This window comes from Uranotaenia lowii, chromosome 3, assembly GCF_029784155.1.
Source record: "Uranotaenia lowii strain MFRU-FL chromosome 3, ASM2978415v1, whole genome shotgun sequence".
NCBI classification, from domain to species: domain Eukaryota; kingdom Metazoa; phylum Arthropoda; class Insecta; order Diptera; family Culicidae; genus Uranotaenia; species Uranotaenia lowii.
In genome coordinates this window covers 168,082,896-168,110,012 of record NC_073693.1, presented here as the reverse complement: position 1 = coordinate 168,110,012, position 27,117 = coordinate 168,082,896, and the positions used below count along the sequence as shown (strand labels likewise).

At 39.3% G+C, this 27,117-nt stretch overlaps 1 protein-coding gene across 1 annotated transcript; it reads right to left on the bottom strand.

The window, feature by feature from the left end:
• Positions 1–61: 61 nt before the first annotated feature.
• Positions 62–27,117, bottom strand: LOC129757261 (protein I'm not dead yet-like). Its single transcript, XM_055754423.1, has 7 exons — positions 26,755–27,117; positions 26,168–26,687; positions 14,040–14,113; positions 13,910–13,977; positions 13,459–13,846; positions 13,288–13,385; positions 62–742 (listed from the first exon to the last, which is right to left on the bottom strand). The coding sequence occupies exons 1-7, from the start codon at positions 26,796–26,798 to the stop codon at positions 174–176; spliced, it is 1,761 nt and encodes a 586-aa protein (XP_055610398.1). The 5' UTR covers positions 26,799–27,117; the 3' UTR covers positions 62–173.

The window sequence follows — 27,117 nt, the reverse complement described above, 5'->3', positions numbered from 1 at the left end:
GTTGAAGCAATTTTCCTTTTTCGGGATTGTGGTATTCACGACGAATAAGTTAAAACATATATTAAATGTGTAGCATATTTTTACAAAATAAAGTCTTATCTAGTTGAACTATACAATCTAATAGTATTCGCAAATAAATTACAATGCTCAAAAACAGCATTTCCCTAGGAATCTCAGTGTAAAGTTGCATTGGCAATTCCTTCAACTGCCCAATCGGGGAATGTGTTGATGTCCGGATAAACCACTGAGCCCCAGGTGGGAAACCCGAGCCACATCACCAGCAGTGTGATCACCGAAGGTCCGATACCAGCGATGGCCATATCTTTGGTTGCGATTCGCCCAGCTCCCGATACAATGGCATTTGGCGGCGTTCCTACGGGCATGTGGAAGGCGAAGCTGCATGACATGGCAGCCGGCATCATCAGGTACAGTGGGTGAGTTTTGATTACGATGGCCATCTCGGCCAGCACCGGCAGGAGTATGTTGGCAATCGCTACGTTGGACGTGAATTCGGTGAAAATCTGAGCCGCTAAACAGACGAGCAACAGTAGAACCAGTGGTGGCAAGTGCTCGAGGATTGACAAGGAGTGTCCTAGCAGGGCGGACATTCCGGAGGTGCGGCCACCTTCAGCCAGAGCAAATCCACCACCGAGCAGGAAAACTAAGCTCCAGTGCAACTTCGAATTGATGAACTTCCACGTTACGAGGGCTTTCGCTGGTTCCCGCGGCAGAGGAGTTGAGACTACAGGGAGAAAAAAAAACATCAGTTTGTGACGAGTGAAATCTTTTTTCTGGGAATTTGTAAAGTATCTGGGTTTTAATGGTCGCTTATCTAGAATTATAACGGGTGGCAACTAAAATTTTGGAATTTTTGGAGGCTCCAACACTCAAACAGAAACGAGCTCATAGAACAATTAGAGTGTGTGTGTTAGCTTTTCTTCTCCTCTTTTTGCCAGTATTTTTTGTTTTGTTTATGTTTGCCCATGTCTGCACAAAAATCTCGGCAAAACACTAGTGATCTACCTTTTCACCAGCGTAATTAAAAAATGATGTAATTTTAAACTCTTTTTGATTTATTTTTGAATTGTGGGTATAAACCTAGGGCCTTATTATATAAGACGAGTCGAGTAACTCGACTTGACTCCAGTCACTGTCGAGTCGAGCGAAATGTCGTATTACGGTCGTCGAGTGAAACAGGTGAGTCACCAACCTTCAAGCAGCTGACTCAGTCGAGCTACTCGACTGAAATTCGTCTCGACTGTAATACCAAAATGGCTCACTCGAGTAAAATAACTCGTGACTCGTTTTATGTAATAGGGCCCTTGATTTTGTATGATGTACGTTTACACGCCCTGATCCAAAAACTATTTCTCAATATGGGGGTTTATTATCTATATATATATATATATAAAGCAATTATCTGTATGTTTGTTTGTTTGTTTGTTTGTTTGTCCTCTATAGACTCAGCCGTCTTAAGAGCTAGAGGTCTGAAACTTGGCATGGATACTCATTAGGTCCAGGAAGGATGAAAAATGTTTTTAGATTCCCTTCTGAAAGGGGTCGTCCATACAAGACAAATAATGTTTTCGCGATATTTACGTTATTTTTCGTCTAATTGTGTTGAAAATTTGCACATGAGAATTTTGAAAGACGAGCAATCGGTTACAGTTATCAAATTTTGGGTCAGGGGTCGGCCAAAGGGGTCGTCCATATTCACTGATTAATGTTTTTGCGATATTGGCGTTATTATACACCGGATTGTGATGAAAATTTGCACATGAGTGTTTTGAGGGACAAGCAATCGATTACAGTTATCAAATTTAGGGTCGGGGCCGGCCAAAGGGGTCGTCCATATCCACTGATTAATGTTTTTGCAATTTTGGCGTTATTATAGTTCGTATTGTGATGAAAATTAGCACATGAGTGTTTTGAGAGACGAGCAATCGATTTCAAGTTTTGAATTGCGGATCAGAAGTCGGCTGAAGGAGTCGTCCATACCTAACTTTAATGTTTTTGCGATTTTGACGTTATTCTACATTGGATTGAGATGAAAATTTCCGCATTGAGAGACGCTCTTTTGCTTTCAGGTTTCAAATCTTGACTCAGGGGTCGGCAAAAGGGATTATTATCTGTTCACTGTTTTTACGATATTCTCTTGATTGAGCATAGAATTGTAATGAAAATTGACACATGGGAGTTTAACAGAAAAGATAATTGATTTCAGGTGTCAAGTTTTGAATCGTGGTAAAAAAAGGCCGTCCATGTCAGTTGCTCACTGTTTTCGCGATATTGTCGTGATCATGCATCGGATTGAGATGAACATGTTCAGATGAGGGTTATAAATTATGAGCAATTGACTCCAGGTACCATGTTTAGTGTCAAGGGTCGGCGAAAGTTCACTGTTCACTGTTTTCAAGTTCCTGACGTTATTTTACATATAATTTGAAAAGAAAAAAATGGCACAAGGGAGTTTTGAGTAACGTAAAATTGGTTTCAATTATCGAATTTCGGGTCATGGGACAGAAAAAGAGGGTTTCATTGAAAGTTCAGTGTTTTGTGCAAAATTTTGTTGGAGGCAGTTAATTGATACCAATTTGTGTGTGAAGGTCAAGCAAAAGAGTCGTGCACATAAACAAATAGTACATGTTTCTGCCATAATATCTAGATTTTGCAACCGATCGAGATGAAAACACTTTTACCTAAATTTAAATAAAAAGCCAATCAACCGTTTAATTTGAATTTCAAGTAATAGTAACAGTAGCGACTTTAAACACTGTTGAATTTTTTCCCCAAAATTGTCGAAAGAATGTTTCGAATTCATTTTCTAAACTCATTTTGACGTACCAATGATTTAAAGCGAAACGAAGTTCGTACGGGATCAGCTAGTACAAAAATAAAAAAAATCGCTTTTAAAGTTGTTTTATTCATCCCGGACAAAATTATTTCAAAATTAAATTAAAAAATGGTTGGTTGGATCAGAGTTGCAAGATTTCAGATAATTATTTGAAATTGATACTCACCGTGATGAGTATCAATTAAGCAGCACAATGAATTTCGTTGTGATGCTCAAAGCTTTCGATGTCAAACGAAATTCACTGAGCATCACATCTAGAAAAAAATCAGAAATCCAGAATACCATTAGATAAATCTTCAGCTATATTCCCCACTTTTTCCCCTACTATTTTTTGACGACAGTTAAATTTGTAACGAATCTATGGAATACTTGAATGTATGTGATTAGCTTTTCACACTAGCGACACGCCAAGTTGAACGACTCCAAACGCTTTGATATAAAAAAATAAGAGCGCTTTAATGATTGGAGTTTATTGGAACTTTTTAATAACGAAAGTGTTAAAGCTCGTGGTACCTATGTTTTTAAAAGTGTCTATGTCCAACCGTTGGATAGATGAAATATAAAAAAAAAGTGGGACTAAAAATTTACTTTCCTATGCGGGAACGATAGGTTATTGCAGTTACAAGGATTAAAAGCCAAATCAATGTCGAAATTTTCTGAAGTTTTGGAGATTCTGATTCCCGATCAGGAGAGCATATCAAAATAGTAACTCTAACGTATCTCACCAAGATATTTACATCTGATTCAGTTATAATTAAGTACTCTAAATTTTCGATTTTAAGTTTCTCCAATCTGAATTATATCTTATTCTGATTGACAGACTTGAATGGGGTTGAGCTCAATTTCAATGATAAAGATTTTTTTCGGATTGTCCTAAAATAAAGTGATTATATCATATTTTGATATACGTGCAACTTTTTCTGAAACACGGACATCGAAGTCAACGGCCCAAACCGTGCATAAACGCGTTTTGCTCAACAGATTCATAAAATTGAATCCAATTTTTGGAAAACCAAAAATGGAGCATGGTTTTAGCGTGTAGTGTGGTTTATTGACATTCCTTTAGAAACTTTTCTCGAAGCACTCATATCTTGATAAGTTATAATTTTGATATAATTTGTTCTGTCCAATATCAAACTATGCTATCTGAACGAGATATAATCTTGATAGGAGCATATCAAAAACTGATATAATTTAGCTATGATCGTATAGATTTTTTGATATAATTTGAGATATTTTAACATCCTACGAGTACTGAATTATAACTCATTTAGATAGAAAAAAATATGTATCAAAATATCTCATTTTGATATAATTTTGTTTTTCCCTCCTGATCGGGTACGTTTATGAGTTTCGCTCAACAGATTCATAAAATTTTATCCAAGTTTCGGGAAACCAAAAATGGGGCATGGTTTTAGCAAATAATGTGGTTTATTGATATTCCACTAGAAAATTTTCTCGAAGCACTCATATCTTGATAAGTTATAATTTTGAAAGGTTTTGTTCTGCCCAATATCAAACTATGCTATCTGAACGAGATATAATCTTGTAAGGAGCATATCTAAAATTGATATAATTTAGCTATGATCGCATGGATTTTTTGATATAATTTGAGATATTTTAACATCCTACGAGTACTGAATAATAACTCATTTAGATAGGAAATATATTAGTATCAAAATATCTCATCTTGATAAAATTTAGTTTTTCCCTCCTGATCGGGTTACTATTACGTTCCGGAAGGCTTCAAGAATGCTGCTGATTCTGATCGGCAAAACATCGTCATGCTGGGGATCATCGGAAACAACCACAATTCCAGCTGGTTTAATGTTAAATAAAATGAATCATTTCGCTTATTTATTTAACGACAACACAAAAAATCTGATTATTTTAAAAAGATTTGATTTAATTTGATATTTTGAAATTTACATCCTTGTGTATTTTTCACGACGGTTTATGTCATCCGATTTCGTGCATTGTTTTCGATCAAAATTAATACAACTCAAAAATTACATTGTTAAAAAATATACACCGTGGTGGAATTTTCTATGAAAATCGAAGTTCCGTTTTCATGCATCGTCTTCGATCTAAAATTACATGATTTATTCTTGTTGTGCATGGTTCAAACCGTCTGGTTTGGCTGTTAATCAAGATGCGTACCAGAATGAATGTTTGAAGAAAATGTTTATGTCGCTTCTACACAAACATCATGCAGATGGACGAAGATTTTTTCGAAACTTGGAGCTCATTCGTGTACAAATATAATTGGAGAGACAAGAACTGCGAACAATTGATTGGTAGAATCAAGAGATGTATTCCCAAAGTAGATGTAAAGGCCGTACAACGGCAAACAGCCGATAATGGACCGTTTTAAACTGTTCACTTATTTTTTTTTTTCAACAATAGTCATTGAACCTTTAATTCCAATAATTAAAATCTTCTTCAAGTACACTTGACATTTTTTCACAACTTGAAAGAGAAATTTCAAAATTTTAGTTAGAAGCGAACGCAGCTTGTTCAGAAAAATATTAGTTTCGTCAATTAGCTTTAATTTCCCAAAAAATGCGTTTATTTTTAAGACAAACTCTACGAAAATCAATAGTTTTTGACAAATGTTTGATGCCATATAGGCCATATTGCATAAAAACACCAATTGCAGTAATTTTCGTTTTGTTAGAACTAAATTTGACATCTTTTCTGTCACTAAAGATGATAGAAGAAAAGTCAAAACGGTGCTGCATACATCCAGAGGTAAAAACTATCACAACTAGTTTTAAAACTGAAATAATAAAAACAAAGGTTTGGATGGGTGGGAATTTAGTGTCAGCAAACTTGTGATGCAAAATAATCATATTTCAGTGGGTTAAATCGAGATTTACATACAAGGATCTTCTTTAATTTGTATTTTGTTGCATCTTACCTCAGATTAGTTATTGAATTATAAACAAAATTATCTATAAAAAAATTGTGATTATTCGATAAATTTTATTTCACCATCAGTGTTAAAACAAAGTAATAAAACCAATTTTAAGTTTGAAGATCATAAGATCAAGCCAATCCGTCATACTAGGTAAAGTTTTTTCAGCATAGAAAAATGTTAAAATTTTAACATATTTTGCTCGAAAAAAATGTGAGAAACTATGTCATCTCTATTCATTTTTTAATCATACGATAAAACTATATAGAATTATTATGAATTTAAAATTAAATAAGTGATACCTTAGAACTTTCAACTTTTACATAAAATTTTCAACCTTTCACAAAATATTGCCAATAGTATTCTGGAAAGTTTACAAAACCCTTAAGCTTATCCCACATCTTTTAAGAAATTCCAAGCCCCATTTAACGCGGAATAAAACTTAAGGATTTGTTTACGATGTATCAATTAAAAATTTTAAACACATTTATACTAAAACAGTTCAAATGAACTATTTTTAATGCCTCATTTTAAGATCCATGAAAGTTTTCACTCTAAAAGCTTAGAATATTACTTTCGATCATTTTTAGTATATTTCAATATTAAAATTTAAGTCACTGTATATGAAGAAGGATTCTTTGTTGACTTCAACACATTGAAAACCGCGCCCTAATTCAATTCGGCTATCTCTATGTCGGAAACGACTGGGTCACATGTTTAAATTTATTATCTTTGAGTTATCGAAAGTTGCTCACAATTGTGTAGAGTAAAGTTTTTTCTATAAAGTTAACCTATCACATTTGAATTCTACTCCTCAGTAAAGCGCACTCGACTTAAGCGAAAAAATCGAGATATCTCGTATTTGGTCCGCTACGTTTCAATAAAAAAATACAAAATACGAAATTTGTAATTTTTTTTTAACCTTATTGAAACCTTTATAAATATAGGTAAAGGTTAAAGGTTAAAGGTTTGGTACCTAAAAGTTTAATTTTTTTCTACGGTATACACTTAACGAAAAACATTTAAAGACAGACACATAAAAAAAATATAGGTACCGTAAACTGGGGTAACTTTGATTAACATGAAATTTTTGCAGATAATTATCATTAACTAAGTTTAAAGTTAAAAATCTGAAAACTGTTTTACTACGTTTGAAAGCCTTTAAATTGGGTTCCAAATAAGCTAACTTTGATTTGTACCTAGTCATTTGATGAGAATTTTTGGATATTGAAAAAAAATGGCCATTTTCCTTGAAAAAGCTCGTATAGAAAAAATGACTAAAAACCCTATGAAATAGTTAAGTTAGAAAAAAAAGAACATAGGAACAGTGCGAGGACTAAGGGAATTGCATACAGGTAAAATTTTATTTTTAAGGCCAAAATATATCGAGAAATGTTTATATTTTTCGCCCCTAAATGTATGCAGCAACATTGTCCATTTTATGAGTAAATTTGTTTTTGAAAGAAAACGTTGAAAAAATCAATTGAATCCAAACAAAAAATTACTGTTATCGATGTTTTGAGCCTTCTGTGCTAAATCACGTCAAATAATAAATTTGAAGATGTTGAGATACGTGAAAACCATATTGATCAATGTTACCCCGAAATTCGAAATCTGGTTTTGTAAAATACATTTAATTATAACCACCAATGTCGTTTGAATTTACTGCAATCAATGATCATGTTTAGTACTCTTCACCTCAGTGTTTTAAAGCTTTTAGGTATTACGAGAAAGCAACCCCTTCCAAAATATTCAAAAATGAATGATAAAAGTGATCAAAGTTCCCCCAGTTTGCTGTATTTTTCCCTTTTTGTATCACTGTGCCCTGGGCCAAATTTATATATTGAGTAGAGTATTTGTGGATTGGAGGAAAATGTTCCTGAATGCACCTTTTGGTTGAAAATGCCTATAGTAAGCATTCTAAGCTCTTCAGATTTATCCTGATTTGCCCGTTTTTTCAATGAAAGTTTCGAGACATTTTCAGTCCGCCCCGGATGCCCGGATATCGTAGAGTACTGCCCGGAATTTGCCCATTAATTTGAAAAATTAACAAAAATCTCAAATCCAAAGCTTGTTTCATCAAAATAAACCAATTATTTTTTGGATGCCTAAAACACGAATTGAACACTGCTGATAGGCTTCGACCAAAAATTTCATTTCAAATAATTTTCATCACTTTTCTTTTACATTTTTGGGATTATTATCTGGAATTTTATCAGATTTGCCCGGATATCCCCCGGGTTTTAGAATGGAAAATTTTGAAACAATAAGCCAGGTTGTTCAAAACAATTGCCTGGAATTGTTCGGCCCGGCTTCTTGCGAAAAAAGTTCTGGAATGCTTAACCTCGAGCCGTTTGATGAAATAACTGACAAAACAATAAATTTATTCATTACATTTTGAGCGTAATACGTTTTAGATATAAGGCATGCATGAAAATTATGAATTAACAAACACAAGAAATTATAAAAATTCATATATGGTTTAAAACTTTTTATTGTTATATTTTAAACTTTACGAACAGAAGCTAACATATTTGTTGAAATATTCGATGAAATTAGTATTCCGATGAGCTTGCTTCTTCCCTACTCAGAGTTTTTTTTTCATAGTAAGTTTCGTGGTAAATTTTGTTTTTGTCAGTTCGTCTCCCAACTGCCCAGCAAACATTTTTGTAGGTATATTTCTCAACAAACTTTGCTATACGTTTCATATACATTATAAAATCATCTTATATAACTCGAAAAAACAGCATTTACGTACTAAAGTGGAGGCAATATACATACATATTTTTTACTTCTGGCTTATGCGATAAGTGTTGTGAAAATTGAACGATATACAACACCTTTTACCGTACATCCTGACAGTATGCGAGAGAGCGCAAGTTCTGCTCTCAATGCATGCAAACCGTTGCCAGCGACAATATTTGCTGCTTCTCTCATTGGACAGTTTAACCAAATGGACCCTCTGATTTTTAGAAATCTGGTTGCACTGCTAATCGCAGAGAGAACAACAAGGTTGTTTTCTCACTTGAATCCCGCACGCGGGAGACAAATTTGCAAACATGGCGCAATTTTGTCATATCCGAGTCGGTGGACTTTAACCAACCATTTTTACGATCATTTACTTGGTTTGGTAGGAATTACGATTCGCATTAACATTGTTAACGAGTTGAACTGACATTTCTAATGCGATGTTATGTTTGCTGGGTGGTACAATTTGGTTTTAAACGAATGTACGAGATTTCTTGTGCTTAGTTTTAAATTTGTTGGAAAGCATTTAATAACATCGATTTAGAAAAAAAATCTGATTCAACATCATTAAGTAAAAGAGTGGCTAGTGAAGTAGACAATGTGCAACTCGAGACCCCATACACCCAACCTTCGGGTAGTGGTCATATCACCTCTTGTCTGCAACTCCGATTCTCTACCTCCCCGTGGTGCTAGCTGGGGTGCGAGCAACCTTAGCGGAGATCGGGTACCCAACCCCGGTGGATGCTTTGGTCGCATGCAGACTGAGTTAGGGGGCTTCACACGCGTCTGTTCTCCATGTCAGGGGCGGCGTGCGGAGTGCAATAGCGTCCTGGTGGTGTTCGGGACCCAAAACAGCAACATCACGACGGTCCTTCTGCGAGATAGTGGGGTTAGCTGCGGGCCTTGCGAGCCTGTGACTACAAAAAACATAAGCAACGAACAACGAACAACAAATTTCGGATGGAAATCGGCAAAGACCCACGCGACGAAAAGGGACTAGCGATTGGAAACTTGGAACATGGAACTGCCGATCTCTAAATTTTGTGGGCAGTACCCACGTGCTCTCCAATGAATTGAAGAGCCGCAAATTCGACATCGTAGCGCTGCAGGAGGTATGCTGGAAGGGCTCCACGGTACGAACGTACCCAGATGGTCGTGCCATCTACCAGAGCTGCGGCAACACACACGAGCTTGGAACAGCTTTTATAGTGATAGGGAAGATGCAAAAGCGCGTGATCGGGTGGTGGCCGATCAACTCTCGAATGTGCCGGTTGAGAATCAAGGGCCGGTTCTTCAACATCAGCATCATCAACGTGCACAGCCCTCACCTCGGAAGTATCGGTGACGACAAAGACGAATTCTACGCGCAGCTGGAGCGTGAATACGACCGTTGCCCAAAACATGATATCAAGATCGTCATCGGGGATTTCAATGCTCAGGTCGGCCAGGAGGAGGAATTCAAACCGACAATTGGAAGGTTCAGTGCACACCAGCTGACCAACGAAAACGGCCTCAGACTTATTGATTTCGCCGCCTCCAAACGAATGGCCGTACGTAGTACCTTTTTCCAGCACCGCCTCCCACACAGGTACACCTGGAGATCACCGTACCAAACTCAATCACAGATCGACCACGTTTTGATCGACAGCCGGCACTCCTCGGACATCATCGACGTCAGATCCTGTCGGGGCGCCAACATCGAGTCGGACCATTATCTGGTGATGAAGAAGATGCGCCCAAAACTCTCCGTAGTGAACAACACGCGAAACCGGCGCCCGCCTCGGTTAAATATCGCGCGACTGAAGCAACCTGAGGTCGCGGCAGACTACGCGCAATCGGTCGAAGCAGCGCTGCCGGCAGAGGGCGAGCTTGACGAAGCCCCTCTCGAGGACTGTTGGGATACCATCAAAACAGCCATCAACAGTGCTGCGGAGAACGTCATCGGTTATGTGGAGCGATCTCGACGGAACGACTGGTTCGACGAGGAGTGTAGGAGGGTGATGGACGAAGAGAATGCCGCGCGGGCGGCAGTAGTGCAGAGAGGCACCCGTCGAAATATGGAAAATCACCGACAGCGGAAGAGGCAGCGAGTCCGACTTTTCCAGGAGAAAAAGCGCCGCCTGGAGGAGGAGGAGCTCGAGGAGCTGGAGCAGCTGCATCGTTCCCAAGAAACACGAAAATTCTATCAGAAACTCAACGCATTCCGCAAAGGCTTCGTGCCGCAAGCCGAAATGTGCCGGGATAAGGACGGGGGTATCCTGACGGACAATCGTGAGGTGATGAAAAGGTGGAAGCAGCACTTCGATGAACACCTGAACGGCGCACATGCAGGAGATCAAGACGGTGGGGGAAGGTACATCGCCGGCGTAGCCAACGACGAAGACGAGCCACTCCCAACGATGAGTGAAGTTAAGGAAGCCATTCGCCAGCTGAATAGAAACAAGTCGGCTGGGAAGGATGGCATCGCAGCTGAACTCATCAAAATGGGCCCGGACAGGTTGGCCGATTGCCTACACCGGTTGATAATCCGGATCTGGGACATAGAACAGCTACCGGAGGAGTGGAAGGAGGGGGTAATTTGCCCCATCTACAAGAAGGGCGACAAATTGGACTGTGAGAACTACCGAGCGATCACTGTCCTCAATGCCGCCTACAAAGTGTTGTCCCGAATCCTACTCCGCCGCCTAACGCCACAAGCAAACAGATTCGTGGGAAGTCATCAGGCCGGCTTTATGGAGGGACGGTCTACGACGGACCAGATATTCACATTACGGCAAATCCTCCAAAAATGCCGTGAACACCAAGTCCCTACGCACCATCTATTCATCGACTTCAAAGCCGCATACGACACGATCGACCATAACGAGCTATGGAAAATCATGGACGAGAACGGCTTTTCCGGGAAGCTGATCAGACTGATCAAGGCGACGATGGATGGAACGCAGTGCTGTGTGCGGATCTCGGGTGAATTGTCGAGTTCATTCGATTCGCGCAGGGGGCTTCGACAAGGTGATGGTCTATCCTGCATGATGTTCAACGTGGCGCTAGAAGGTGTTATTCGACGAGCGGTGGGCGAAATGCGGGGCACGATTTTCAACAGATCCAGTCAACTTATCTGCTTTGCCGATGACATTGATATAGTCGGCAGATCATCTGCGGCGGTGGAGGAGATCTACCGCAAACTGAAACGCGAAGCAGGAAAAATTGGGTTGATGATTAATACGTCCAAGACGAAGTACATGCTGGCCTGCGGATCCGAGACCGACCGAACCCGCTTGTCCAGTAAAAACAAGGTCACGATCGACGGCGACGAGCTGGAGATAGTCGAAGACTTTGTCTATCTCGGCTCACTGGTGACCGCAGACAATGACACCAGCCGTGAGATCCGGAGGCGAATTATCAGCGGAAGTCGTGCCTACTATGGACTCCACAAGCAACTGCGGTCGAGAAGACTTAGCCCTCGCACAAAGTGTAACCTGTATACGACGCTTATTAGACCGGTTGTTCTCTACGGGCACGAGACATGGATATTGCTCGAGGAGGACCTGCGTACACTCGGAGTATTCGAGCGACGAGTGTTAAGAACCATCTTTGGCGGCGTACGGAATGTGGAGGCGAAGGATGAACCACGAGCTCGCGCGACTCTACGGCGAACCCAGTATCCAGAAGGTGGTGAAAGCTGGCCGGATACGCTGGGCGGGACATGTTGCGAGAATGCCGGACGACTGTCCTACAAAACAGGTGTTCGCTACGAATCCGGTAGGAACAAGACAAGCGGGGGCGCAACGAGCGAGGTGGTTAGACCAAGTGGAGCGCGATCTGGCGAACGTGGGGTGCCCGAGAAATTGGAGAACGGTTGCCATGGACCGAGTGAATTTTAGGAATTATGTTCGTCAAGTTATGTCGTAAGACGGAATACTATGTAAATAAAAATAAAAATAAGTAAAAGAAAAAAAACAAGTTCGTTGCACTTTTTGCTTTTTCATTTGATTTCGGAGATAACTGAAAGGAATAATCACTTGGAAATTTAGTCTTATCAACTTTATATGCTACTCTTTTCAATAAGTTTTTTTGTGATTTTAATGCTTTTGCGTTATTCATCCCTCACTTTATTCGCTACGCGTGGAAAGCTATAAATCTGTTAATTAGTCTTTATCCAACCCATAATGCAATAAAAATAATATTAATATATGCCCCATTTTGAGATTTGATTTTTCAACAAGTGTGTTTTTCCCAATTTAGAGGTACCGTAAGGGAACGCTTCTAAAAAAAATTCTCCTACCCCATTTTCAACACCTTTCCATTTCTTCTAACATTCTTTAAGTCTCAAGTTCCAAAATCATGAAATGCTCTTGCTAACTTCCACCGATAAGGCCGATAAGTTAATTTACAAACCTAACTAATGGTGACTCAATGATTAATTTATTTGTTTCGATTATCGATCGATCGAGTTTTACTATCTCTAAGGCATTCGCGAATTTATCTCAACGTTGCAATTGGCGGACAGTTATTGAAAAGCTTATCCGGTACAACTTCGGATCGATGTTTACTCTTGGGCTTGAACTAACGGACATCGGCTCAGGAGGCTACTGACAAAAGTCTGTGTCATTTTTTTTTTCTTAAATTTTGTAATTGTTTGCCATCCCTAGTCTGTAGTTATCAATTAGTAAATAAACATCTCAATTGTCGAAAAGAACAGGCTAAAGCGGTTTAAAGCCTAGATAAAATAGGGAAGCATTGACCTGGTTTCACTCTATTGACCACTCACCTGATTTCTTCTTGAAGTAGTTGAGCCATTGCCAATCAGAGGGTAACACAAACAGAGCTAGCACGATAAGAATAGCCGCCGTACCGTCTTTGATGTGACTGAAAACAAGAAAAGAAAAAGCGGGAATTTGAGAACTGAAGCAATAAAATTCTAAAGGTATCGAATACGCACACTCCGGGAAACAGAACTTCCCAACCGGAAAAGAATCCTGGACTTCGAGTGAAGAACAGCACAATCGACCCCAAAAATAATAAGGCGACGCTCTTTTCGTGTGCAGTCATTGGACCCAACTCATTATAGCGAGCTTCGATGACTTTCCGAGCGACGGCTTCGCATTCTTCATCGATTTTTGATTTTTGCGCTTGGTCATTTCCTGGACGAAATAGTCCCATTAGATGCCACTGCAGGAACACCCAAACCAGGACCATGTTTATCAACATCAAAGGTACGTTGAAGAACATGAACGTGGGGAAATCGATTCCGGGACCATTGTGGAATCTGCTCTCGTAGATACCCTTGAAGGTAATATTCGTTCCCGAACCGACGATCGTACCGCACCCTGAATGATAAAAACACTATTTAGGTTAACTTAAAACAAAAAGAAAAATAAGCAACTTCGTACCTCCAATATTTGATGCATAGGCCGTTCCCAGGAAATAGCATAACGTTATGCGAGAAGGTCTCTTCCGACTGCAAGTGAAAAATTAAATACAATTTATTGGCTCGTTTCCATTGACGGGAATAATTATTACTCATCTTTTTGCTCAACGGCGTCATCAGCATCTTCGACAGAATCAGCACTCTCGAACATCCGGCAGAGTCCTTGCTATTGGGAAAAAAACATGTTTGAAGTCAATTGAGATTAGTTTGCACGATTCATTTGCGTAAGGTGGTAGCTTTGGAAAAAAGTCAAGGAGTATCAATTATAAAAACAAAGAGATAGTAAATAAAAAATTACTCAATACTGCAGATGGTCTGCAAACAAAAACTCAAACCAACCTCCTTTAAAACGGACGCATCGAAATAACTTTTATTATTTTCATTATTTTTTTCATACAGATCAAAGTATTAATGGAATTTATCGTATAATGTTTTTCCCTTTCTAAAACTTGCAGTTTGCGTTTCCGTAAAAGGAAAGGGAAGACCATCTTTGAAATAAACTGTTGTAACAAATGCCAATCGCAACTTGTCATCAAAGAACAATCTCTTACTCGAGAAGAAGTCAATAAAATGAATACCGTTACCACTTTTTAACACTGTTGCTGTAAGATGATGACTGCTTTTAAACAGTTGGTTGAAAGCGATTAAAGCCTTGCATGCATTTTTTTAATATAAATTGGAATGGTGTTTTATTTTTATATTTCACTAGCTGACCCGGTGTGCTTTGCTACACCTTTCAGAATCAAATGATATTTTCAGAAATCATTCAAATTTTTATTGTTTTTGGTATTATTTTAAATCAAATTATGACGAAATTAATAAGCAACCACTATAAAATGAGAGCTTCAGCTGGAGTTTCAAATTGCAACACAAATCATAACTTATATTCTGAATCTTGATTTATAAATTTGTTTTAAAGAGCTGATAATTTTCATCTATTTCCTTAAGTTTCGCCCTAAAAAAGAAGGGTCCCAAATTAATCGTTCGCAAATAATCTAACTTATAAAGTATGGTTGTTTTTGCTTGATATGTTCTGGATTTATGCTAAAAAAGATTAGAGAGCCCCCCCTGTCCTTCCCTTCACCCCCTGCTGAATGGAGATTGTAATCTTTAATAAACTTTTTTTTCGTTCCCAAAAATCCTCTTATATCAAATATAGTTCCATTGGTTGATAAGTATTTAAGCTTTACAACAAAAATTGTATGAAGCCCCTTTCTTTCTTTCCCTTTCTACACTGTAAAGCATAAGAGTCTATAACAATCGTAGAAACATATCTCGTGACCAAGTACCTTTCCATGCCATATTTGTTTCCATTTGTTGGCTTCGTAAGCATAAATTGAGAACATATTCTATCAAAATTGTATTGGGCTCACTTCCCTCCTCCCATGTACCTTCTCACTGAAAGGAGGATGATGTGTCAAATAATCATAGAGTCATACCAAAATGATTTTCCATGTTAAGTATTGTCCATTTCTCGGATTTTGTAAAATAAAAGTTAAATGTAAGCTTCCCCCTTTCCTTCCTATATTCCATGCCATCCAAATTTGGTTTTATTTAAGTAGTAAATTTTTGAGTTACACAGAAAAAAATACTGAGCTTTACATTTCATGTAAAATTTGATTTCATGTAAAATTCGGTCAGATGTGTTGTATACTATAACGCAGCCCTGAAAAAAACCATGCGTTTCCGCATTCGGGTCAATTTTTTGTAATTTTACATGTCTTTTGCATGAAACGATGTTTGAAATCAAAAACATTGCAGTCGCGCACAGGGTGTGTCTTATTGTTTTCCAATTTTAATAAATGAAAAGTGAAAAGAAATCTTTTTAAAAAATTTCACCAAGAAACAAAAAATTTTTTATCGCTTTAATTAAAAAAAACATAAAAATAGTATATTACTATAGAGAAATTTATAGACATTATTGGATAGAAGTGATATATTGTTCTAAGCTAAACAGTTGCCCACTTGTTCATTTTTAAACATATTTTAAACATAAGAATAACTCTAACCGATAAGGTCGATTTGAAATCTAACATTTAAAAATGAATGGCACAAAAAGTAGTCAAACTTTTGATAAGAATAAAAAAAAGCGCAGAAAATGGTCAACAATATTCTTAATTTGTTGTTACAAAAATTTCAGCAAACTAAAGCTATTTCTCTCTTTGTTCTTGGATTTAAGTATAAACGCGTTAGTTAAAAAATCAGGCTCATGGACTATTAAAAATATAAGTGAATCGTTTTGAGTCGTTTAATATTCATACCAACAAATGATTCGCTTCACTACCCCTTCCTCAAATCCCATCATTTTGCAAATGCATTTCAATGTACAACGAATTAATATCAAGTAATATTATTCAAAAAAACATTCTAGGTGAACATAATGCTACCTACATTGAAAATGAAAATTATTAAAAAAAACATCCATCCAAAAACTATGAACGAAACATAAAAGAAAATTTAGATACACCCTGTAGCAGAATCGTATCACAAACAAACACCGAACGGCCGACCGGTAAGCAGCGAGTTCGATTTGATGCGCCAGAAAATATCTGTTTCAAATGTGGAGCTCGTGAATTTCGAGTAAGCACAAACATTTTGAACAACTTTTTAATCATTATCATGCTTTGTTGTAAGGCTGATGGCTAGAACTTGATAAATTATGAATTCAAAAACTAAAAAAGAATAATGAGAAGGAACGGTTTTATTGTTATGGTCATGTAAATTCACAATGGCATTTTTCTCTTTTCGGGAATTTACATTACGTTATAAGTCATGTAAATTTAGTAGAAATAACTTGTTCCATTTATTTGCAGGTTGAAACGTGTAAAAGCACACGATTATTTAATACTGTGTATGTATAAACTTGAAAGGGAGTACCATCCCCCTTTCCGTTCTCTTTTTTCAATAGAGGGGTGATAACTTAATATTCAAAAAAGTATTTTTCGTACTCAAATACTTTTTGATGATTATGATGAAATTTGATTTCATTTGCTCGATTAATTCTCGAGTTATGCAAAAAAAAAATGGAAACCCCCCCTTCTTCCTTAATATCTTACCGCTTAAAAGATACGGTTTCAATTTATAATACAAACATTTCTCGTATCCAAATACACTCACATGTCAAATATGGTTAAATTTGCTTGATCAGCTCTCCAGTTATACTGAAAATTGTAAGGGAGACTTCGCCTCCCCCTTTTCATCCACCTCTTCGAAAGAGTGAGGGATACCAAATATTCATAGAAGCATTTCTCGTACCCAAATATCGTTCCATGCCAAATTTGGTTCCATTTGCTGTTGTAGTTCTTGAGTTATGCAGTAAAAAATGTATGAAACTCCCCTCCCTCTTTCCTTCCTCCCCACTGTAAGAAGAAAGGGGTCTCAAACAATCATTAGAACATGTCACGTTCCCAAATACCCGCCCATGCCAAGTTTGGTTGCATTTGCTTAATTACTTTCTTAGTTATGTTGAAAACTGTAAAAGAGGCCCCTCCCCCTTTATATCTCCCTACTGGAAAGAGGGAGGGGTCTCAAATAATCATAGAAATATTTTTCGTATTCAAATACCTTCCCATGCCAAATTTGGATCCAATATCTTGATTAGTTCTCGAGTTGTATGAAAAATTGTAAGGAAGCCCCCCTCCCCCCTTCCTATCATACCACTGAAAGGAGGGAGGGGTACCAAATATTCATAGAAATATTCCTCGTTCCCAAATACCACCCCATGCCAAATACAATACCATTTGCTTGATGGGTTCTCGAGTTATGCAAAAAATTGTCTTTTGTTTGGGAGGCCCCCCCCTTCTTCATGAAAGAGGGAGGGGTCTTAAACCACAATAGGAACCTTCCCCTGCCTCCAATACCCCCACCTGCCAAGTTTCACGCAAATCGGTTCAGTAGTTTCCGAGTCTATAGGGAACAGACAGACAGACAGACAGACAGACAGAAATTCATTTTTATATATATAGATATTATTTTAACAATCTGACATATCAATACAGCGATGTTCCATGACCTGATGATAGTTGTATCAAATATTTTAGTGTATCTGGTTATATCTTACTGAATTAAAATTGATTAATTCACAGTTCTTAAGTTTTAAGAATTAATCTACAGTTAAAAAAAAACAATTATCCTTATTAATATCTAAATATCACAGTCTTACCCAAAACAATCACGCCATGCAGCCGACTGTTAGGATGAAAAAATTTTCGAAAGAGGAGGTATGAAGAAATAAAAACCGAACTGTCGGTTCGGTACGCTACAATTCAAAGCACAACGTTTTCGGCACCGCAAGCTTTGAGCTGCTTGTTCAGTCATATACAGTCTTTATTATATTTTATTTTCTTTATTTTTTTTTTTTCATTTCTTATTCATAAGGATCAAATAAATTTAATAATAAAGGTACCAAATTCAAATCGTGTAATCAAAAAATCGATGTATTATAGATTTGTAATACCCGAAATCAAAGGATATTTCCAAATCCGATTCCGAAAAAGCGATTTAAAGTTTAAAAGAATATATAGTCAAACGAGCTCATCAAGAAATAATCTTAATTTATCCGTTCTTTGCGTGCTACGAATGCCAGGAATCTTATTCTGTTTCTCAAAATCTTCTCAATCTTATAAAAACGAGTAAAAATTTTCTTCAGAATGTTTCTTGAAATCCGATTGAATTTTCAAAGCTACTGACAAACACGTCTTTTGTAACAAGTGCTCGGTAAGTAGTGTCAGTGGTGGTTGGACTTTTGTTCGCGGCATTAGTAAATGTGCCAAGAAGACATTTCATTTGATGAGAAGTCGCCTGCGTCGAAGTCCACACCAGAACTCCTACGCACCAACCCGCGCAGCAACGCTTGAGGAACCCCACCACCAGATGTTGGTGTTCAACTTGGGTGAAGAGGTGAAGCGAAATCATGATGAGGGCGAATAAGCGAGGCGACACGACGATCAGGATGCGGCGAAAAAACGGTGACGTCTTAGGAAATTCTACGCGGCTACGGGGTCAATGATCGGCCTTTTCACTATCAACAGCCAAACGTAGCACAACACAGAAAACTTGTTCAATAGATAACTGCCAGAAGTGAAAAAACTGGAATCAGGAAAGACCGAATTATCTGGATATCCAGGTAATCCAAAGATTGAAAAAATCTGTTCTACACTCCGCAGCGGAGGAGGAGCGCCTACTGAGCCGGAAATAAAGATTTTATAAAACAATTCACAATATACCGGAAGGTATACGAATAGCCGTACGAAGTACCTTTTTCCAGCACCGCCTCCCACACAAGTACACCTGGAGATCACCGTACCAAACGCAATCACAGATTAATCACGATTTGATTGACAGATTGCACTTCTCGGACATCATCGACGTCAGATCATGTCCAGGCGCCAACATCGAGTCAGACCACTATCTGGTGATGGTGAAGATGAGCCCAAAACTCTCCGTAGTGAACAACACACGAAACCGGTGCCCACCTCGGTTAAATATCGCACGACTGAAGAAACCTGAGGTCGCGGCAGACTACAGCAATCGGTCGAAGCAGCGCTGCCGGAAGAGGGCGAGCTTGACGAAGCCCCTCTCGAGGACTGTTGGGATACCATCAAGACAGCCATCAACAGTGCTGCGGAGAACGTCATCGGTTATGTGGAGCGAACTCGACGGAACGACTGTTTCGACGAGGAGTGTAGGAGGGTGATACCTACCAACCTAAGGGTCCAGCGCCGATTGACCGGCGCATAGGGCTGAGATAAAAGGTCTCCACTGCTGGCGATCCGGAGCCAGCGTCTTCACTTGCTGCCAGCCAAGGTTCTCGTCAACTGTGCGGATTTCAGCGGCTAGACTTCGCCGCCAAGAGCTTTTGGGCCTGCCTCTTCTTCGATGCCCATCTGGATTCCAGTCAAGCGCCTCTCTGCAAATCCCGTTTTCATCTCTTCGCAGCGTGTGCCCAATCTATCTCCACTTACGTTCCCGAATCTCGATTTCTAGCGCCTTTTGATGACACCGGCGATGAAGTTCAACGTTTGAGATCCAGTTGCCAGGCCACCAAGCGATGATGTTCCGCAGGCAGCGATTCACAAAAACTTGCAGTTTTCGCGTCGTCACCGCATATGTGCACCAAGTTTCACACCCGTACAGCAATACGGATTTGACGTTTGAGTTGAAGATTCGGATCTTAGTTCGTAGAGAGATCTGGCGTGACCGCCAGATGTTTCGGAGACTCGCAAACGCAAATCGGGCTTTTCTGATCCGGGTTTCGATGTCCTTCTTGATACCACCATCAGGCGTAATCTGGCTACCAAGATACTGGAAGCACTCCACTGTCTCAACCTGTTGTCCAGCTACCACGAAATTTTAACGATTTTCTGTATTGATTTCCATCGACTTGGTCTTTCCGACATTGATTTTGAGACCTGCTGCCTTGGAGCTTTCGGTGAGGTCGTCGAGTTTGCTCTGCATGTCTTGTTGTGTTTGGGCAAGCAAAACAATATCGTTTGCCAGGTCAAGGTCGTTCAGTTGCTCCATGGTTGAAGGATTCCACGGCAATCTTCGGTTTGGTCTACAGTCAATCGATACAGTCAAGATCTCATCCATTACGATGAGAAAAAGCAGCGGTGACAAAATACATCCTTGTCTCACTCCAGCAGTTACCGGGATTGGTTCGGACAAGACACCGTCGTGCAAGACCTTGCACGAAAATGCCTCGTACTGTGCTTCGATGAGATGGACTAGTTTCTCTGGGACCCATCTTAGTCCTCGGCAGCCCAGATGTTTTCGTGGTTCAGTCGGTCAAATGCTTTTTCGAAATCAACGAACACCAGCAGAAGAGAGTCCTGGAATTCGTTGATTTGTTCCAGTATTATTCGTAGCGTTGTGATGTGGTCCACACATGATCGTCCGGATCAGAATCCAGCTTGTTGTCGTCGGAGTGTAGCGTCGATTTTCTCCTGGATCCTGTTCAAGATCACTTTGCAGAGTACTTTAAGGGTTGTACAGATCAAAGTTATGCCACGCCAGTTACCGCACTCTGTTAGGTCTTCTTTCTTTGGGACCTTTACGAGGATACCCTGCATCCAGTCGGCCGGGAATGTTGCAGTATCCCAAATGTCAGCGAAAAGACGGTGCAACATTTGTGCTGACAAGGCAGGGTCGGCTTTGAGCATTTCAGCAAGAATGCAATCGATTCCAGGCGCTTTGTTGGATTTCATGTCCTTAATTGCCGCTTCTATTTCAGCCAGCGAGGGCGCTTCCGAGTTGACGCCGTTAATGCGACTTACTGTGGGCGCCTCGAGCTAGGGATTCTGTTGGCCATTGCTATTTGTAACTCGGAAAAGTTGATCAAAATGCTCAGTCCTACGCCTGAGCTGATCTGTTCGATCTGTCAGCAGCTGACCTGCTCGGGTTTTCAGCGGCATTCTTGCATTAGTCCTTGCACCACTAAGGCGGCGAGAAATATCATATAATAATCGGATATCTCCAATGGCGGCGGCTCTTTCTCCCTCTTCGGCTAGGGAGTTTGTCCAGGCTCTCTTGTCTCGTCTACAAGCTCGTTTAACTGCCTTTTCCAGCTCCGCATATCGTAAGCGGGCGGCTGCTTTGGCTGACCCGGTACATGCCTGCTCAATTCCGACTTTCGCCTTTCTCCGATCATCGATCATCCTCCAGGTTTCATCCGACATCCATTCACTTCGTCTTCCACAAACTTTACCGAGAGTACCATGGCTCGTCGTGATAAAGGCATTCATGATTCCACACCACTGTTCTTCGACTGTTCCGTCTGTCGGCAGCTCCGAGGCTCGGAATTCTAGCTGTTCAACGTATGCCCTTTTCACCTCTGGATTCTCCAACCGGCGGACGTCGTATCGACACCCGACTTTCTCCTCACGCCGTTGGACACGCGCAACTCTCAGTCGTATCTCGCCAAGGACGAGGTGATGGTCAGATGCAATGTCTGTGCTTCGTTTGTTGCGGACATCAAGAAGGCTTCTTCTCCATTTTCGGCTGATGCAGATGTGGTCAATTTGATTTTCTGTTCGGCCATTTCGGGATACCCAAGTGACCTTATGTGCTGGTCAATGGGGGAAGAGCGATCCACCGATCACCATGTTGTTGTTGCCACAAAATTCTACAAACAGCTCTTGGTTTTCGCTCATCTGTCCAAGACCATGGCGCCCCATGATGCGCTCAAAGTCCTGATTATCGGAGCCAATCTTTGCGTTGAAGTCGCCTAAGTGGATTTGAATATCCCTTCGGAATTCTCTCAACCACGCTGTTCAATTGACTGTAAAACTGCTCTTTCTTCTGCAAATCGGCAACGTCAGTTGGCGCATAACACTGGACCATTGTAAGGTTTCTAACCCGTGTTCTGAATCTGGCTAAGATTATTCTTTCGTTTATCGGTTCCCATCTTATGAGGGCCGCATGGGCCTGCGGGCTTAACAGGAAACCAACTCCTCGTTCCCGAGTAGCATGTTCTCCTCGTATGCCAGAGTAAAGCAGGACTTGCCCGGACTGTGTCTTGTGTTCTCCAGTGTTAGGCCAACGGACTTCGCTCAGTCCCAATATCTCTAGCTTGAGGCGACTAGCTTCTCTAGCAAGTTGAGCCACCTTTCCTGGCTGGGCAAGGGTCAAAACATTCCAAGTTCCAATTCTAGTCCGTGTTTTCATGCTAAAAGTCGTTGCCAAAGTTCCAATTCGGATATTTCTTCTCTCAGTTTCTGTAACAATACAAGATATCAGGAGCAGTAGGTTGTTAGCCTATAGTCCCTATCCCGCGATGGGGCTGCCATCTTGGACTTAGCTGGCGGGAGCCGCATTTCATAAATCAGCCGCTTGCTGCAAGACAGACGCTGTTTGAGCCGCCCCTGACCTGGAGAACAGACGCTCGGTTGTTGTTGCACGCCGCCCTCGACCTGGGGAACAGACGCGTGCGGCCACCTTCTCAGTCTGCATGCGACCAAAGCATCCACCGGAGTTGGGTACCCGATCTCCGCTTAGGTTACTCGCATCCCAGCCGGTACCGCGGGGAGGTAGAGATAGGAGTTGTGAATAAGAGGTGATATGACCACTATGGGGTCTCGTGTTGCACATTATCCACCGTTTACCAGCCAAAGGTAGGAGGGTGATGGAAGGTGATGGACGAAGAGAATGCCGCGCGGGCGGCAGTAGTGCAAAGAGGCACCCGTTTTAAATTCAGCCTCAAATCAATGTATCATCATTTTGCATCATACTAATAAATATTAATGAAGAAATCAAGCAGTTTGATAAAGTATTATAGCTCACATATCAAATTCCGTAACGCTAGAGGAGCATCTCTTAAAACTACATTTTAAAACCTTTTAAAACCTTGGGAATTCTAGGAAACTCTTTAAAATGAATGCAGTTTTCTATTCAAATAAATCGTAGAAGCATTATTATTCACTTTTATACAGTAAATTTTTAGAAATTATCTTATGTAAAAAAACACAAGTGGTATTATTCTTATTTCGCATCCTTTTATTCATATTTTTGGTCCTAAACGCCCATTACTGCGTCCAAAAAAAGTAAACTTATGCTTATTTATCCGTTAAACAATTCTAAACAAACTGTCGATGAAAATTTTGGTGATTTTCAATCACTCATATTTTAACAAGCAAAACACATAGTGGTACTATTTATATTTCGGTCACTGTATGTTTCTTAGAAAGTTTTTCGATCAAACTATTGGTTTTCAAGATTCGCGCATTCATAACTGTCCTATTTCTAAATTAATTAAGCTGGGACCAGCGATGCCACACATACCGATTTTCCGGTATTTATACCGATTTTTGAGCAAAATTTTGACCAAGAATCGGTATATACCGATTACCGATTTTTGGCAAAACATACCGATTTCATACCGATTTTTAATATTTTAACTCAAAATTCATTCCACCTCAACATTCCCACTTCATTCAAGATATCCTCGTAAAGGTCCCGTTGACAGAAAACAAAGTTCGGTAGCTGGCGTGGCGTAACTTTGATCTGTACAACTTTTAAAGTATTCTGCAAAGATCTCCACGGCTCACTGTCATAATTCGTTCAGTTGTACGCGCTGTTTTGTTCCTTTGTTCTGTCAAATGATGCACTATAATGGTTCACAACCTCAAAGTCAATGGACTAAGTTCAATGCTGAATGCTGATATTTGACCTTCTGCGACTGCCAATAGAAGTTTCTAAAGATCAATCTCAATTGACGATCGCATTAATGCTCTTGTCTCGTGAGATGCTAACTTTTGAAGGAAATATACACACCGTTTGAATATAATCCTTAATTGTTCAACTCGTCGCCAGATCTGGTATGTCGAGATTTGAAGTGCAACTAGATACACGGTAAATCATATCATCGGTATAATCTTCAATCCTTCTGCGTCTTGTTAGCCAAATAAATGATATTTATCATAAGTAACTAACTGCAGAGATCGCAGAATTAAAGACCACGCCAGGCAAAATTGGTTCCTTTAGTTATAGTAAAACCACGTAAAACTTTGTCTGTGGTAAAACTATGGGTTTTTAAATCTTTTTAGGAAGAAAACCTTCTTTTAGAGCACATTTCTCATTTATTTTCGCACAAAATTCTTGAGTTTTCATATGAATAATGCGTGATTTTTCATAAAATAAAATTAATATTTCATTGGCTGAAAAAAATTGAAGCAACAACTCTCTCAACTTTCTGCAATCATTTTTTTCTAATCGCTAGAACTCATATCTAATACTAAAAGCTTTGAAAGCTGAAATGGCCAGATTGGCATTCAAACTATAAATAAAACGAAGTACAGACCCCGTTCGTTTTTGGCAACATGCCCGAACATTTTGTGCTGCCAAAATCGAATGTTGCCAAAATCGAACGGTTTTTTTTCTAATTTTTTTTTTCGCTTATTTTTACAAAATTACTTTTTTATTATCATTAACGTTATTTTAATTACATTTCCGACAATTTTTAGAATTTTTAAAGTTTTTTTTCTCATGTTTTTGATGCATTTTGCACTGCTTTTGTTTTGTTTATAATCAATGTTTTTTTTTGTCATTTTTGCTGTATTTTGTCATTCTTCATCATTTTTCAGTTGATTTTGTCATTTTTACTCTATTGTTTGTATTTGTTTTTGAATTTTTTTAGTTTTCCGTCTTTTTGTTATTTTTAGTACTTAATAAATTTTTAAATTTTTTTTTGATTTTTTTGTTGTATTCTATCACCATTTCTGAACCTAAGAACGTAATTTTGGTGTTTGTCAAAATTTTATTGGTCCTGTTATAGAGAAAACTAAAAGGTAATGTCGCTTCTAAAAACCGTTCGATTTTGGCACATGTGCCAAAATCGGATGTTGCCAAAATCGAATGTTGCCAAAATCGAATGTTGCCAAAAACGAACGGAGTCTGTACATCAACTTGGGCCCATATTTACCTCGAACATCGAAAAGCCATTAGATTTGTAAGTGCTTACTAAATTAAAATTTCCTTTTGAATGACCTGGTTCTATTGCCTTATCGAATTTATCAAATTTACATCCCACTTTTGCCAAACATGAATTAAAGTCTTAAGTTTTTACTAAATTTATATGCCTAAACAACGTGTAATCTGAAGGTGCTCTTTATGTCCCTATTTTTCTTATCAAACGGTAACTTTTAAAATAAATTTCCATTCAGTTATGAGTACTGGAAATAAATACTAATTTTGCATTTTATGCTGAATTTTTATTTGTGGTTTTGCTTTCGTCAGCAAAAGCAGATAGTTTTAAAACAAAAAAAAGTGTACAAATCATAACATACATAAAGTTCTGTTAAAATTTCCAAACCGTCGTTTTGTGTAAACTAGTGTTACCTAGAACCAAGTTACGATGAAAATACAATAATATATGCTGAAACACATTTAGTCAGCTAGTTTTGAATTAAAAATGAACATTCATAAGAGTTCTTAGACTTGCTGTTTATTGCAAGCTTCTATTGAAAGAAAAATACGTTGAAAATGTAAGCATTTTAGAATAATCACCTAAAATACCGATTTTCATACCGATTTTTAGGATTTACATACCGATAACAGATTTTTTTGGGTTTCAAAATACCGATAGAAATGTGGCATCACTGGCTGGGACCCTTTTATAAAAGAACTAACATTTGTTTGATTGCTTAATCCAACGACATTTTTAGAATACACTTCTGGATACTACTCACAGCACATAGTAAAACGTAATCCTAAACTTATTACATACCGCTTCCAGTTCCTGGAGCACAGCTTGGACAATCGGGCACATCATGGCAACGGCCGCCGTGTTGGAGATCCACATAGATAGGAACATCGTTACCAGAACTAGTCCGAAGTGCAACCGCCTCTGACTGCACCCGATGACGGAAATCACTTTCAGCGCAACACGTTTATGCAAATTGCAGTACTCGATCGCCAGAGCAACAATTGCATTACCGATGTACATAATAATGGCCTCTTTCATGTAAACCATGCAAACTTCTCCGGTGCTGAGGATTCCCAACAGAGGGAAGAGCACTATCGGAATCATCGACGTAATTGGCAGCGGGATAGCTTCCGATACCCATAGAAGGGCCATCAAAATCACCACGTATAAACATCGGTATGCTAGCGAGGTGCCAAGGATAAAAACTAGTGCACTGATGAACGGAACTGCTATCACAAACAATGACTTCCAATAAACCCGAACAAATTGGCACAGCCGAGGATCGCTTCGCTTTTCGCTGGTCGGAAAATCCCCCGGTGTTCTGCAGAACAAATTGACAAATAATTAGCCACTTTCCACAAATCATTGCCCAAGTTAATGGTTCTAACATTTCATTTGCGCCATTGTCGTCACTTAAAATTTCGGCGGTCATTGCGAACAAGTGCCGCAACTAATCTTCAGAAACTTCACGCCAATCTTCTATCACCGGTCCAGGTCTGCACTGATCAACGTCTCTCGATGCACTATACGGATGATGAGAATTTGTTATGGGTTGCGGCGCGCGATTCCATTCTAGTTGCGCGCGCGCCTCGTCCAGAATATGTTGCCTCAAAAATATATATTAAAAAAATCCAACGACAAATGCTTTACACAGTCGTCTCCGCCCCGCGCATTGAGTTAACCGCTGACCAGAACTCAATTGTGATAGTAAAGAATCGTAAATATTTCACCCGACGTGCTCAACTAAGTTC

Excerpts from the sequence above, each read along its gene's own strand:
- LOC129757261 (XM_055754423.1), bottom strand. The coding sequence starts at position 26,798 with ATGACCGCCGAAATTTTAAGTGACGACAATGGCGCAAATGAAAT. Across the intron at positions 26,688-26,754 it reads GACAATGGCGCAAATGAAAT|AACACCGGGGGATTTTCCGA; the intron begins GTTAGAACCATT and ends TTTGTTCTGCAG. Across the intron at positions 13,847-13,909 it reads CTATGCATCAAATATTGGAG|GGTGCGGTACGATCGTCGGT; the intron begins GTACGAAGTTGC and ends TTTATCATTCAG.